The sequence below is a fragment of the Bos indicus genome, chromosome 11 (genome assembly GCF_029378745.1).
Source record: "Bos indicus isolate NIAB-ARS_2022 breed Sahiwal x Tharparkar chromosome 11, NIAB-ARS_B.indTharparkar_mat_pri_1.0, whole genome shotgun sequence".
Taxonomy (NCBI): domain Eukaryota; kingdom Metazoa; phylum Chordata; class Mammalia; order Artiodactyla; family Bovidae; genus Bos; species Bos indicus.
In genome coordinates this window covers 99895194-99911717 of record NC_091770.1, presented here as the reverse complement: position 1 = coordinate 99911717, position 16524 = coordinate 99895194, and the positions used below count along the sequence as shown (strand labels likewise).

At 45.3% G+C, this 16524-nt stretch overlaps 1 protein-coding gene across 1 annotated transcript; it reads right to left on the bottom strand.

Annotated features, from left to right (window-relative positions):
* Positions 1–420: 420 nt before the first annotated feature.
* Positions 421–7550, bottom strand: TOR1B (torsin family 1 member B). Its single transcript, XM_070799415.1, has 5 exons — positions 7286–7550; positions 6384–6649; positions 4474–4649; positions 2762–2889; positions 421–2306 (listed from the first exon to the last, which is right to left on the bottom strand). The coding sequence occupies exons 1-5, from the start codon at positions 7482–7484 to the stop codon at positions 2065–2067; spliced, it is 1011 nt and encodes a 336-aa protein (XP_070655516.1). The 5' UTR covers positions 7485–7550; the 3' UTR covers positions 421–2064.
* Positions 7551–16524: the final 8974 nt, after the last annotated feature.

Genomic DNA, 16524 nt, shown 5'->3' with positions numbered 1-16524 from the left:
TCACATTTTAGGGCCTCGCTTTCCTGCCTGCATTAATTTTAGAACATATCTGTTAGAAAACCGGCTTGGGACTTCCCCAGTGATCCAGTGATTAAGACTGCCTTCCAGTGCAGGGGGTGTGGCTCTGACCCCCGGTGGGGGAACTCAGGTGCCACATGCCGTGGAGTGCAGCCAAAACACAGAGTGAGACCAGCTCTTTCTGATGGTACTTACATCCAGGAAAATTAGCTGGGGTGTGACTCATCATCTAATCCAACTTAACTTTGTACCGAACAGCCTTTAAGGTAAACGTTGACATGAAGACAGCCAACCAGCATGTCCAGTAAGCCTAATTCACCCAAGTTATTAAAGAGCCTTTCTTCTCAGCTCAAACTTCAGAGCTCCCAAATAAACCAGAAAAAAAAATCTTCAAGTGGCATCTCATGATAAAATTTAAGCTTTATTATTTGACATTCAGTAGGTCAGTCCAAACTCATCTACGTCTTACTCGGGGTGAGGAGGCTGGGCCATGGGCATCTGTGGCCTTTTCAAGTTACAAGTCAGTAACAGCAGTCCAAAGGTAGCCAACACGTCTTGAGTTTATTGCATCATTGTAAACAAGAAATCTTATCTCCTCCTGACCAGACACCCAAAAGGTTATAAAAGAAATTTAATTTAGATCCAACTTGAAGACAGGTACTAAAAGTTTCAAGCCTCACCTTGACATTTTTTAGAGACTAAGTGTGATCCTCTATAAGGCACTGCCATGCTGTAGGAACATTCATTCTGCCACATCTTATACATATAAAAAAGCTGCATGTTCTCATTACGCGTCTTTAGTTGCATTGCAACCACAAGATGGAGCGATTCACACTGGCTGGAATCAAAGTCTTATTTCCCCAAGGCCAGGGCAGTGCAGCCTGGCACCACCATAAAGGACATCATTCTTAGATGACACCCAGGACCAGCCAAGACCATCTGTTTTAAGAGCATCTGATAAAGAAACAGGAAATTATCCCTTCACATGTTTTAAAATAAGCAACATTTTGTTTCTCTATTAGGTAAGATTCCCAGTAAAAACATTATTAAAAATAGCCATGTTCTTAAAAACTCAAGCGTTTCTAGTGTACAATACTTTCTCTTTGGCAATGCAGAACCTGCAAGCTGACCATCCAGTTGGCACGTGTCATCTGTGGAGAAAGGTGGGGTTCTGCGGATTTCCAATGGTTCTGTGGAGTCAAGTGAAAAGCTGACCCACATGTAAACTGTAACAAGCATTCCACCGTGGGAACCAAGGACTCAAACTCGAAGCCAACGGCTGTGTTCTGATCCATCTCTAGAGATGAGATGGCTGGTGGGACCCGGAGCCCTGGCTGAAATTCAGGAGGAGCAGCAGTACCAGAAAGGCTGCGGTCAACACCAAGTGAGAATTGGGGATGGAATCTCACGACGAGGGTTGTAAACAGCAGCAAAGCCGCGGACAGAAGGAGAGGTCCTGCCCGTTCTGTGGGGCCGCAGGGGCCTGGCATGGAGCCCCCACCCCACAAGCAGACGGCTCGCCCAGCCGTGTGCTTGGCCTTCGGACCTGGGTTCTCCCACTGGACAATCTGTGCCCGAAGGTGCCACCAATGTTACCTGAAAATACTTCATCTTAGTGAACGTGTTCTGTAAAAGAAAAAGAGCTAGAGCTGAAGAGTGTTTCTGGCAGGTGAAAACCAATGCTCCCTGGCTTGTATTAGCCCCTGAACTTTAGTTCAGCTTCTGGGATGAGGGTACCGTTGGGTCAGAAAGAGTCCTTGGCCTCTGTTCTCAAGGCACTTCTGTCAAGGTCAGTTAAGTGTGTGGGGGAGGCAGATTTCAAAAGTTCATTTCCATCTGTGAACAGCTGCGCCGCCGTCATGCTGCAACACAAGTTCACTTGACAGCGGAGCATCATTTCACAAATCAACCCTCAGAACCTTCCAGATCCCGCGAGTCCACAGGTGCAAATGAGCAAACCCCGAGGAGGTCTTCAAAGTGCTTCTTCGGGCCCGGCCCCAGGTCTGCTGGGCGCCTGCTCGCGTCTCAGCCCGCCTGCACGAGGGCTCAGTAGAAGTCCAGCCGTGACTGCACGGTCTTGCAGCCCTTGTCTGAGTATATTTTCTCGTCCTTCGGGAAGAACGTCATCTCCTCTGCCACTCGGGTGACGACGTCTTCATCGACGGCGGAACCGCGGGCCTTCATCTCCGCCCGCACGCACATCTTCACGTGTCTGTACTCCAGGGGCAGGAAGGGGATGAAGTAGTCGATGAGGTTCCGGTCTATCAGGCCGCTGTGCCACAGGCCACCTGGGGAACAGGGCACAGCTGGGTTTCCTGCCACTTCTGTCCTTGTCACCCCGCCAGCGTGCGGCTCCTACAGGGCCTGTCCTGATCCCCAGCACATTCCCCACGTCTGCGGCCCTCAAGATTCGCTTTTGGTCAAGGCTGATGTAAGGTTGGTTGGCTACCCCCGCTAACTGGCTTCTAGAATAGCATGCCCTCCAAAAAAAGAGCCCCTACTTCAGCCAAGCTACAGGGGTGAGCAGATTCTGTGGTTTTGTGAAAGGAAGAGAGACGGCTGGGACTTTCCTGGCAGTCTGGTGGTTAGGACCGGAGCTTCTACTGCAGAGGGCACGGGTTCGATCCCTGGTTGGGGAACTAAGATCCCACAAGCCGCAAGGCCAGAATAAAAAAAAGAGAAAGAGAACAGTGATGCTGTGGGCAGGGCGGAGGGCAGAGGGCACCCACTCAGGGAGACTCACTGTGTTTGTTATTGAAGACTCCGACAGACAGCACCGCCTCCAGGTCCTTCAGCTGGATGTCCTCTCTCTTTCTCCCAGCCCGCCAGAAGTCAAGGGCCGTCTTAGTTATGAGGTCTCCACCTGCGTTGCTGAGTTTGCCAAAGAAACCAGATTAAAATCACACCCTGACTTCTCTATGACATATACACACTAGTATATATAAAAGATAACTAGTGAGAACCGACTACATAGCGCAGGGAACTCTACTCAATGCTCTGTGGTGACCCAGATGGCTAAAAATATCTAAAACACAGTGTACACATGTATGTATCACTTTGCTATAACCTCAGATATGCAGATGACACCACCCTTATGGCAGAAAGCAAAGAGGAACTAAAGAACCTCTTGATGAAAGTGAAAGAGGAGAGTGAAAAAGCTGGCTTAAAGCTCAACATTCAAAAAACCAAGATCATGGCATCTGATCCCATCACTTCATGGCAAATAGATGGGGAAACAATGGAAACAGTGACAGACTTTATTTTCTTGGGCTCCAAAATCACTGCAGATGGTGACTGCAGCCATGAAGTTTTTAAATTTGACACTTGCTCCTTGGAAGAAAAGCTATGACCAACCTAGACAGCATATTAAAAAGCAGAAACATTACTTTGCCAACAAAGGTCCGTCTAGTCAAAGCTATGGTTTTTCCAGTAGTCATGTATGGATGTGAGAGTTGGACCATAAAGAAAGCTGGGCACTGAAGAATTGATGGTTTTGAACTGTGGTGTTGGAGGAGACTCTTCAGAGTCCCTTGGACTGCAAGGAGATCCAACCAGTCCATCCTAAAGGAAATCAGTCCTGAATATTCATTGGAAGGACTGATTCTGAAGCTGAAACTCCAATACTTTGGCCACCTGATGTAAAGACCTGACTCATTGGAAAAGACCCTGATTCTGGGAAAGACTGAGGGCAGGAGGAGAAGGGGGCAACAGAGGATGAGATGCCATCACCTAGTCAATGGATATGAGTTTGAGCAAACTCCGGGAGATGGTGAAGGACAGGGAGGCCTGGCATGCTGCAGTTCTTGACGTCACAGAGTCAGACATGACTGAGTGACGAACAACAAACTACCGCAGAACTAACACCATACTAAATCAACTAGACTCCAATAAAAATTAATTTTAAGAAAAAGACTCTAATCAGGAAACGTACCTGCTCTAAGTTCAGTCTTTTTTTCCTTTTCAGTTTCTATGCAGCTTAAAGCCAAATATATAAACCAGTCTATATGTATTAAAGGGTCGTAATGACTTCTTACTGATGTCACTTATTATCAGGAAACACTGAGTTTTCTAAGATGGAATCAGTTTGTGATAGTTCTCTAAAGTTTATTTTTAATCAAAGAGTATTTAGTATGTGCTACTAGACAAAGAAAAAAAACAAAGCATCTGCCTTCAGGAGCTGAAAATCTGTTTTCTCAGGCAGAGAAAAAAAAAAAAAAAAAAAACTTGGTGTGCAACGCTGCAACTTTTTATAAACCCCAGAGATGACATGTGTAGGTAGCGAAACTGCCTATTTTCAGAAACAATTTCCGTCATTCGTTTCCTCCTGCCCCTGCCCTGGAAGACGTCTGCAAGTTACTTTTGCCAGGCTGGCACATTTGTCCCCAGCACCTCATTCTAGCCCTGGGAAAATGAAGGGCTCGGTACATTCCCACTTAAGAAATGCCTCCCACTGACCTGAGAAAGATGAAGATGGCCTTCCGGTAAGACACGCCATCAATCTGCTCGTAGTAATCCAGGAACGGCTTGATTGCGTCAATGACTCCCGGGTGCAACTTATCCATCTCATCAAATATGAACACAGAGCCCGCACATGCACTCACGTTACCCCGGATCCACCTCTGTAACTGGTCCTGGACCAACCATAAAAGAAGAAATGGGACATGGGGACTCAAAAGGGTGTGCCCAGGGGAGAAATGCTATGCTGTTCTTCACACTCAGGAAGGTGAAAAATCAGAGCTCTCTGGGGTTTAACAAAAACCACATCCTAATCTGTACTCACTGGGTAACTAGTTTTCCAAAACTTCATCTATAAAAAGTGGGAGGAACGTGGCTGATTCATGTCAATGTATGGCAAAAACCACTACAATATTGTAATTAGCCTCCAATTAAATAAAATTTTTTTAAAAATTAAATTTTAAAAAAAGAAAGAAAAAAAGGGGTGAGGGGGGGACGGAAACCAGCAGAGAGATGGGTGCTAAAAGGCAAATAAGTGTTTTCCTAACTCAAATGAAGTACCCAGTGCAACTTTTTAAAGGTTTAAGAAGTATAAGATATGTGAATATTTATCATTTCACTGGTAACCAACCAGTAATTTTCATCTCACTGTGGATGGAAATCTCAATTCTACTAGACATACTGAGGAATAAGAAACTAGACTAAGACCAGCGCTGTATCCAAGGCCAGTGCCTTGTATGGCGTTACAAGTGCAGTGAACAAAGACGCTGACCTAGATAACATGCCATGACAAGCGTTTGTGCCTGTATTTCCAGGGAATTATGAAAGAATTTGGAAAATAAGAAAATCATTCTCTTTTTGGCTGTCTTCCCTGTCTTACTGTTTATGTGGCAGATATACACTTTTACTTCCTTGTTCAGTTTCTATTCCTTATCTCAGTCCCCACCTAACACTAAATAGGAACACTAAGGATGTAGGAATACAAGGATGTCCACTTAAACAAGAACCCTACTGGACAACTTAACAATACAATGCCAAGAATGCGAAGGACGGGAGGAGCAAAGGGAAAAACCGCTACTGAGGAGGAAAAAAAATCCTCTGGTCCTCACTGCTTAAATGCAGAGGGCAAGCTGAAGCTACATCATAGGCAGGAATTTATTTTTTCATTTTTGGCTGTGCTTGAGGGATCTTAGTTCCCTGATCAGGGATTAAACCTGTGCCTTCAGCAGTGAAAACACGGAGTCCTAACCAAGAGACCACCAAGGAATTCCCAAAGGAGCCTTAAATAAAGCCATTTGAGTCTGTTTCACTTAACCAAGGGCTGGGACAGGGATGCTGCGCATACTCACTGCACAGCATGGCTACCCTGCAGACTGGGAGACAGGAGATTTGGGTTCCAGTTTCTCATTTGTCGTAAGGTCACAAAGACTGTAGGGAGCAAGTCACCTTCCCGCTCTTGGCTCCATCTTTTAATGGAACATCACCCCGCTGTACTGGGCTTCCCTGGTGGCTCAGTGGTAAAGAACCCACCTGTCAACGCAGGAAACACGGGTTCTATCCCTGGATCGGGAAGATCCCCTGGAGAAGGAAATGGCAACCCATTCCAGTATCTTGTCTGGGAAATGCCACAGACAGAGGAGCCTGGTGGGCCACAAGTCCATGGGGTGGCAAAGAGTCGGACACGACTTAGCGACTGAGCACACCCACACCCCGCTGTATTATTTTGGAATCGGTGAGGCAGAAGCTGCAGAACTGCAAATGGCAAAGGGTCACCAGGGTGGGGGGCTTGTGCCTTAAACCCGTGGGGTCTGGGGCTACTGCAGCGCAAAGAAAGAAACAGAGGCTGGAGTCAGGGAGTGGGTCACCCAGACCAGTCGGAGAAGCCAGAGGACGGGATAACAATTCCTTGCCTGATACAGTTTTATGTGCTGCTCATGAGGGAAGTGCAGGGTCGACACAAACAGGTGGACAAAGTTGCTCTTCAGGCCTTTGGGGTGAAGATTTTCAGCCACAATTTGGCTGACAAAATTCTTGCCTGTGCCAGCCCAGCCGTGTAAGGAGAGAGTCAGTGGTTTCTTGGGATTTTTGTTGTTCTTGAAGCCGGTCAGCGCCTTGAGAATCACCTCTGTGGCCAGATGCTGCCCAAACAGCTTCTCCTCCAAGTCCTGCTTGAGGGCTGCAGGAGCCAGCCCGAGAACAAGAGAGAAAAATACACATTAAACACGCACCAGAAGAGCAGTGCTCGCCCCAGCTGGCCAAAGTGGAAGGCACAGGTTCGCAAAGTGGTCCAGCATGGGATCTCTGCCAAACCCCAGGGCTGGCACTGAGGCGGAACCACGGGGCTGCGGTCACACGAGGCCACTTCCAAGGAAACGGACTGGAGAAGGAAACTAAATGTGTTCGCTCACCCAAGGACTGGCCCTCTCGACTGGGCTGCTTTGCAATTCCCCGAGTCAACCCTACTGGCTTGGAAGAAAACCGAGGGTCAGATGTGGGCTTTCGGGGCGGACGCTGCACGTCTGAAAGGTACTTAACAGGGTCGACACGGCACAGATGGGCGGGTGTTTCAGTTTCAGTTTCTTCTTACTGTCCTCCCAAGGAATGCAAACTTTTAGGGAGGAAGTTGGGCAGAACCCCCCACGATCCGGAGGATCTCTCCGAAGACACGGCTTAGGAGGCTGCAGCCGGGACCGAAACCCCACCTCTCCCTCCTACCCCATCGAAGGGTGAGCGCGGGGTGCGGGGGCACTGCCGCCCGCGAGGGGCCTGTCTCCCGCACCCCGCGAGCCCCTCCAGGGCAGCCCAGCCGTACCCGACGCGTTGAGCGGCCGCTCGCTGCGGCAGCACTCGGCGAAGCGGCAGTACAGGTCCTTGTAAGACAGGTAGCCAGTGAGCGCCGACGCGGCCCCGATGGCGATGCCCACAGTTATAGGCTCGAATGCCGCCACCACGTGGGCCGCCAGCAGCAGCCTCAGCGCCGCGGCGCCCCCAAGCCGCGGATCCAGCCGCATAGCACACAGAGCCCCCACAGCTACCGCCTTCCCAGCAGTCTGGGCAACCCAGGCGGCCGGGCGGTGGGATGGACTTCCGGTGTGCGTCACTTCCGACCTCTAGGTCCGCCCACTCCATAGGACGGCTTCGTTGGCTAGGGGCGTGGCTCCGTGTCGCCATCTTTGTGAGTGGCACAAAAGCCAGAAGTCTCCGTTCAGGGGCATGGCTTTGTGCCGCCTTCTTTGCGAGTGGCACGAAAATCGTCTCAGCTTGGTCCAGTTGAGTCGCTCGCTAGTTTCCGACTCTTTGCGACCCCATATACTGCAGCACGCCAGGCCTCCCTGTCCATCACCAACTCCCGGAGTTTACTCAAACTCATGTCCATCCAGTCGGTGATGCCATCCAACATCTCATTCTCTGTCGTTCCCTTCTCCCACTTTCAATCTTTCCCAGCATCAGGATCTTTTCAAATGAGTCAGCTCTTCGCATCAGGTGGCCAAAGCATTGGAGTTTCAGCTTTAGCATCAGTCCTTCCAATGAATATTCAGGACTGATCTCCCTTAGGATGGACTGGTTGGATCTCCTTGCAGACCAAGGGACTCTCAAGAGTCTTCTCCAACTCCAGAGTTGGAGAAAAGCCGTCTAGGGACCCGCTTGGTGGTGGTGGTGGTTTAGTCTCTAAGTCCACTCTTGCGATCCCATGGACTGTAGCCTGCTAGGCTCCTCTGTCTGTGAGATTTTCCAGGCAACAATACTGGAGTGGTTAGCTTCTGTTTCAAACCCATGCCTAACTTCTACTGTTTCGTTTTCTTCCCAGATCTTTCCACACTTTGCTTTGTCAGCCCTCCTTTCACTTCCCCTGGAGCTATCCTGAGTGTTTGTCAAGTCTCCCCACCTACCTGCCTTCCTGAAACAGTTGCTGAGTGCTGTGGACTGCGGGCCCCAGGCTGAGCCCTGTGGCTACAGCAAGGCAGACGTGCGAGGTCCAACCCAGAAGTCCATTCTTACGTTGAGCTGCTACAAGGCCAGCTCCTTGCTGGATGCTGGGAGACAGCAAGGAAGTAGAGGAGGCTGCCCCTACCCTCTGGACCTCTGGGGAAGGCAGTCAGTGGGTGAGGGTCCATACTGAGCTCTTTGAAGCTCAGGGGCCATGGAGCAGGGAAGGCGTTTGTCTAGACTGGAAAGAGTTGACCAAGTGAGAGTGATGTTGTTAAAATGCTGCGCTCAATATGCCAGCAAATTTGGAAAACTCAGCCAAAGAATGAATGCTTTTGAACTGTGGTGTTGGAGAAGATGCTTGAGAGTCCCTTGGACTGCAAGGAGATCAAACCAATTCATCCTAAAGGAAATCAGTCCTGAATACTCATTGGAAGGACTGTTGTTGAAGCTGAAACTCCAATATTTTGGCCACCTGATGCAAAGAACTGACTCATTGGCAAAAGCCTGATGCTGGGAAAGGTTGAAAGTAGCAACAGGACTGGAAAAGGTCAATTTTCATTCCAATTCCAAAAAAAGGCAATGTCAAAGAATGCTCAAACTATTGCACAATTGCACTCATCTCACACGCTAGCAAAGTAATGCTCAAAATTCTCCAAGCCAGGCTTCAACTATACATGAACCATGAACTTCCAGATGTTCAAGCTGGATTTAGAAAAGGCAGAGGAACCAGAGATCAAATTTCCAACATTTTCTGGATCATCAAAAAAGCAAGGGAGTTCCAGAAAAACATCTACTTCTGCTTTATTGATTACGCCAAAGCCTTTGACTGTATGGATCACAATAAACTGTGGAAAATTCTGAAAGAGATGGGAATACCAGACCACCTGACCTGCCTCCTGAGAAATCTGTATACAGGTCAAGAAGCAACACTTAGAACTGGACGTGGAACAACAGACTGGTTCCAAATCGGGAAAGGAGTAAAGCAAGGCTGTATATTGTCACCTGCTTGTTTAACTTATATGCAGAGTACATCATGCAAAATGCCAGGCTGGATGAAGCACAAGCTGGAATCAAGATTGCTGGGAGAAATATCAATAACCTCAGATACGCAGATGACACCACCCTTATGGCAGAAGGCAAAGAAGAACTAAACAGCCTCTTGATAAAAGTAAAAGAGGAGAGTGAAAAAGTTGGCTTAAATCTCAACATTCAGAAAACTAAGATCATGGTATCCAGTCCCATCATGTCATGACAAATAGATATGGAAACAATAGAAACAGTGACAGACATTTATTTTCTTGGGCTCCAAAATCACTGCAGATGGTGATTGCAGCCATGAAATTAAAAGACGCTTGCTCCTTGGAAGAAAAGCCATGACCAACCTAGACAGCATGCTAAAAAGCAGAGACATTACTTTGCCAACAAAAGTCCGTCCAGTCAAAGCTATGGTTTTTCTAGTAGTCATGTATGGATGTGAGAGTTGGACTATAAAGAAAGCTGAGGGCCAAAGAATGAATGCTTTTGAATTGTGGTGTTGGAGAAGATGCTTGAGAGTCCCTTGGACTGCAAGGAGATCCAACCAATCCATCCTAAAGGAAATCAGTCCTGAATACTCATTGGAAGGACTGATGTTGAAGCTGAAACTCCAATACTTTGGCCACCTGATGCAAAAACCCTGATGCTGGGAAAGGTTGAAAGCAGGAGAAGGGGACGACAGAGGATGAGATGTTTTGGATGACATCACCAATTCCATGGACTTGAGTTTGAGCAAGCTCCGGGAGATGGTGAAGGACAGAGAAGCCTGTTGTGCTGCAGTCCATGGGATTGCAGAGTTGGACACAACTAAGCAACTAAACTGAACTGAACTGACTTGTGAGCCTCATGGGTTTGTTGAGAGGGTCAAAAAGAGGTGACAGTCACAGCAAAAGGTCTTCCTGACCTCTTACTATCTGCAGCAGGAAGGGCTGTATCTGCATCAGCTCACTGGTACCCAGACAACTTCAAAAAGAAGGACCACTGTGATCCCCAGTTTACAGATAGGGAAACAGAGGCCCAGAGAAGGGACGTCCAGTGTCCAGAGCCACTCAGCCAGGAAGAGAGGGAATGAACCAAGTTCTGTGACCTTTGGAGTCCCAACCTCCTTCTCTCTGCACGGATGGCCCCGGAGGCCACAGAGCTGCTCCTCCATCTCTTACAGCAGCACCCCAGGGAACATGCTGGACTTGGCCAACTGCATGCCTGAGTCAGCCACTGTCCTCAGAGGCAGAAGGAGAACTGATTAGACTCAACAGATATGGTCTGGCAGCCAATCCACCTATTCATACCAGCTCACCTGTTCATACCAGCCCTGGTGGAGAAAGCTTGTCAGGGGGTCCTAGGAGAGGTGCTTTGCGCACCCACCTTTGGGGGTAGAGTGGCAGCCCTTGCTAGGCTAGCCATATTCAGCCTGGGGTATGTCAGTCCCTGGAGGAATAACAGATGACTTATCAAGGTCATGTGGGATGGATCACTGTAAGGATGCAATACACCAGAAATTCAGCCACTTTCCTTTCTTCTTCTTCTTTTTTTTTTAATTAAAATATAGCTGACTTACAGGCTTCCCAGGTGGAACAGTGGTAAAGAATCTGCCTGCCAATGCAGGAGATGTGGGTCTGATCTCTGGATCAGGAAGATCCCCTGCAGGAGGAAATGGCAACTCATTCCAGTATTGTTGCCTGGAGAATTCCATAGACAGAGGGGCCTGGCAGGCTACAGTCTATGAGGTTGCATAGACATATTATATATAATATTCAATATATAATATTATATAATTATTTAATTAAATATTATATATAAGCATAATGATATAATTATAATACATAACATAATTATAATATATACCCATGAACAATATGAAAAGGCAAAATGATAGGATACTGAAAGAGGAACTCCTCAGATCAGTAGGTGCCCAATATGCTACTGGAGATCGGTGGAGAAATAACTCCAGAAAGAATGAAGGGATGGAGCCAAAGCAAAAACAATACCCAGTTGTGGATGTGACTGGTGATAGAAGCAAGGTCTGATGCTGTAAAGAGCAGTGTTGCATAGGAACCTGGAATGTTAGGTCCATGAATCTAGGCAAATTGGAAGTGGTCAAACAGGAGATGGCAAGAGTGAACGTCGACATTCTAGGAATCAGCGAACTAAAATGGACTGGAATGGGTGAATTTAACTACTACTGTGGGCAGGAATTCCTTAGAAGAAATGGAGTAGCCATCATGGTCAACAAAAGAGTCCGAAATGCAGTACTTGGATGCAATCTCAAAAACGACAGAATGATTTCTGTTCGTTTCCAAGGCAAACCATTCAATATCACAGTAATCCAAGTCTATGCCCCAACCAGTAATGCTGAAGAAGCTGAAGTTGAACAGTTCTATGAAGACCTACAAGACCTTTTAGAACTAACACCCAAAAAAGATGTCCTTTTCATTATAGGGGACTGGAATGCAAAAGTAGGAAGTCAAGAAACATCTGGAATAACAGGCAAATTTGGCCTTGGAATATGGAATTAAGCAGGGCAAAGACTAATAGAGTTTTGCCAAGAGAACACACTGGTCATAGCAAACACCCTCTTCCAACAACACAAGAGAAGACTCTACACATGGACATCACCAGATGGTCAACACCGAAATCAGATTGATTATATTCTTTGCAGCCAAAGATGGAGAAGCTCTGTACAGTCAGCAAAACAAGACCGGGAGCTGACTATGGCTCAGATCATGAACTCCTTAATGCCAAATTCAGACTTAAATTGAAGAAAGTAGGGAAAACCACTAGACCATTCAGGTAAGACCTAAATCAAACCCCTTATGATTATACAGTGGAAGTGAGAAAGATTTAAGGGCCTAGATCTGATAGATAGAGTGCCTGATGAACTATGGACTGAGGTTCGTGACATTGTACAGGAGACAGGGATCAAGACCATCCCCATGGAAAAGAAGTGCAAAAAAGCAAAATGGCTGTCTGGGGAGGCCTTACAAATAGCTGTGAAAAGAAGAGAAGTGAAAAGCAAAGGAGAAAAGGAAAGATATAAGCATCTGAATGCAGAGTTCCAAAGAATAGCAAGAAGAGATAAGAAAGCCTTCTTCAGCGATCAATGCAAAGAAATAGAGGAAAACAACAGAATGGGAAAGACTGGAGATCTCTTCAAGAAAATTAGAGATACCAAGGGAACATTTCATGCAAAGTTGGGCTTGATAAAGGACAGAAATGGTATGGACCTAACAGAAGCAAAAGATATTAAGAAGACGTGGCAAGAATACACAGAAGAACTGTACAGAAAAGATCTTCACATCTAAGATAATCACGATGGTGTGATCACTCCCCTAGAGCCAGACACCCTGGAATGTGAAGTCAAGTGTGTCTAAGAAAGCATCACTATGAACAAAGCTAGTGGAGGTGATGGAATTCCAGTTGAGCTATTTCAAATCCTGAAAGATGATGCTGTGGAAGTGCTGCACTCAATATGCCAACAAATTTGGAAAACTCAGCAGTGGCCACAGGACTGGAAAAGGTCAGTTTTCATTCCAATCCCAAAGAAAGGCAATGCCAAAGAATGCTCTAACTACTGCACAATTGCACTCATCTCACATGCTAATAAAGTAATGCTCAAAATTCTCCAAACCAGGCTTCAGCAATACATGAACTGTGAACGTCCAGATGTTCAAGCAGGTTTTAGAAAAGGCAGAGGAACCAGAGATCAAATTGCCAACATCCAATGGATCACCAAAAAAGTAAGAGAGTTCCAGAAAAACATCTATTTCTGCTTTATTGACTATGCCAAAGCCTTTGACTGTGTGGATCACAAGGAAACTTCTGAAAGAGATAGGAATACCAGACCACCTGACCTGCCTCTTGTGAAACCTATATGCAGGTCAGGAAGCAACAGTTAGAACTGGACATGGAACAACAGACTGGTTCCAAATAGGAAAAGGAGCATGTCAAGGCTGTGTATTGTCACGCTGCTTATTTAACTTCTATGCAGAGTACATCATGAGAAACACTGGGCTGGAAGAAGCACAAGCTGGAATCAAGATTGTCAGGAGAAATATCAATAACCTCAGATATGCAGATGACACCACCCTTATGGCAGAAAGTGAAGAGGAACTAAAAAGCCTCTTGATGAAAGTGAAAGAGGAGAGTGAAAAAATTGGCTTAAAACTCAACATTCAGAAAACTAAGATCATGGCATCTGGTCCCATCACTTCATGGGAAATAGATGGGGAAACAGTGGAAACAGTGTCAGACTTTATGTTTTTGGGCTCCAAAATCACTGCAGATGGTAACTGCAGCCATGAAATTAAAAGATGCTTACTCCTTGGAAGAAAAGTTATGACCAACCTAGATAGCATATTGAAAAGCAGAGACATTATTTTGCCAACTAAGGTCTGTCTAGTCAAGGCTATGGTTTTTCCAGTGGTCATGTATGGATGTGAGAGTTGGACTGTGAAGAAAGCTGAGCACTGAAGAACTTCTGAACTGTGGTGTTGGAGGAGACTCTTGAGAGTCTCTTGGACTGCAAGGAGATCTAACCAGTCCATTCTGAAGATCAGTCTTGGGTGTTCTTTGGAAGGACTGATGCTAAAGCTGAAACTCCAGTACTTTGACCACCTGATGGGAAGAGTTGACTCATTGGACAAGACTCTGATGCTGGGAGGGATTGGGGGCAGGAGGAGAAGGGGACGACAGAGGATGAGATGGCTGGATGGCATCACTGACTCAATGGACATGAGTTTGAGTGAACTCTGGGAGTTGGTGATGGACAGGGAGGCCTGGTGTGCTGCAATTCATGGAGTCTCAAAGATTCAGACACCACTGAGCGACTGAACTGAACTGAATATAATTATATATAAGTTATATATAACATTATATATACAATATATACCATATGTTGTATATAGTATAGGGAGAAGGCAATGGCACCCCACTCCAGTACTCTTGCCTGGAAAATCCCATGGACGGAGGAGCCTGGTAGGCTGCAGCCCATGGGGTCGCTAAGAGACGGACACGACTGAGCGACTTCACTTTCACTTTTCACTTTCATGCATTGGAGGAGAAAATGGCAACCCATTCCAGTGTTCTTGCCTGGAGAATCCCAGGGACGGCGGGGCCTGTTGGGCTGCCGTCTATGGGGTCGCACAGAGTCGGAAACAACTGAAGCGACTTAGCAGCAGCAGCTTAGCAGCAGTATATAGTATATATATAATATTATATTAAATATAATATACAATTATATCTTAATTGTTCATTATATTTATATAATTATATATTATATAATGCATATAATATATATAATTATATAGTATATATAATATAATGTATATATTATATATAATATAAATTATATGTATATAATTTTGTATTATATATATTTATATATTTATATTTTATTATAAAATAATATATAATATTTTAAAATATAAACTATTGATTGGATTTATTTAATAGTTATATAATTTATAATTATGATATGATTGTATATAATTATATATAATTATATAATATAATTTTATATATAATATGTATTTTATTATATAATATAACAATAAAATACATATAATGTATATATATATTCTTGTTCAGATTTTTTCCATTATACATAATTATGATATATTGAGTATAGTTCTCTTCCATACAATAGAAACTCAGCCCCTTTCCTCTTTCCTTCCTGAGCAAGACTCCAGCAGCCCAGCTTGCTGCAGACTGCTTTCTCACCTCCCTTTTCTTACCTCCAGCCCTTGGAGAGAAGAAAATCAGTCAGTAATTTCTCCCTGTGGAAACTCAAAATAAATGGAAAAGAAAAAGAGAGTGAGAACCCTGTCCATCTCATTAAAAGATACACCTTCCATAAAAGTCTTACTTTTTGGTGTAATAATTATTTATTTTAAAATTTGTAACACATTTATGTTGCTTTGATCGATTATGTACTAAGCACAGTATTTCCCAGATGGCATTAGTGGTAAAGAACTCACCTGCCATTGCAGGAGACATAAGAGACACAGGTTCGATCCCTGGATCGGGAAGATGCCTTGGAGAAAGAAATGGCAACCTGCTCCAGTATTCTTGCCTGGAGAATCCCACAGACAGAGGTGCCTGCTGGGTGACGTCCATGGGGTTGCAACGAGTTGTACACGACTGAAGTGACTTAGCACACTCACGCACATACTGAAACAGAGTCGTCCAAAAGAAATGTTTTAACACCTAGAGCTTTGCAGTCACCAGAAAAAGTTTCATGTTAAATTTTAACTTGTTGTATATATGTGTGTGTGTATGTAAATATATATCTTGTTGCAGATAAATTAGACAGGATGATTAATAAACTACTTCATGCAGAAAGTACACTTCATTAGGATGACATTTCATGGGGTAACAGGATAGAAATGTGAATTCAAGTACAAAAAACTGATTGTAAATATCTGACTTGTTCCTGCATTTTGTAAGTGGAGGAAGGCAGGTGAAACTGCCATGGAGTTCAGATTCCACTGAGCATACCTACAAGAGCAAAGCAACTAGTGGTGTTATTATTATTAGCAATAATAGACAAGATAATAGGGTATTGAGTCTTTTGCAACCATTTAAACTTGGAGAAGGACATGGCAACCCACTCCAGTATTCTTGCCTGGAGAATCCTGTGGACAGAGGAGCCTGGTGTGCTACAGTCCATGGGGTCGCAAAGAGTCGGACACGACTGAGCGACTTAACTCAAACTTATAATGAGGGACTTCCTCGTTGTCAGTTTAAGTGGTCCAGTGGTTAAGAACCGCCTTTCAATGCAGGGGATTCAGGTGCTGTCCCTGGCCAGGGAACTAAGAACCCACAAGCAGTGCAGCGGCTGCCCCCCCAGAAAAAAAGGGGAGGGAGGGGCAATTAGGTGTGTGGGCTATATGGAAACTGTCTGTATCAACTTTGCAAATTTTCTGTAAATCTAAAACTATTCTCAAATAAAAGGTTTCTTTGGTTAAAAAAGACAGCTTTGTATGTGCTACTGTCTGACCCTTGGTGATACTGTAAAAATCATAATCATATAAGTTTTGCTTCTTCTAAACTGAAATTGGTTTATGAGAGTGTATAAATTGCACTTGA

Coding starts and splice junctions, on each gene's coding strand:
- TOR1B (XM_070799415.1), bottom strand. CDS start 7,484: ATGCGGCTGGATCCGCGGCTTGGGGGCGCCGCGGCGCTGAGGCTGCTG. Junction 6,650..7,285: donor GCGGCCGCTCAACGCGTCGG/GTACGGCTGGGC, acceptor TGGCTCCTGCAG/CCCTCAAGCAGGACTTGGAG. Junction 2,307..2,761: donor AGTCTTCAATAACAAACACA/GTGAGTCTCCCT, acceptor CCTGTTCCCCAG/GTGGCCTGTGGCACAGCGGC.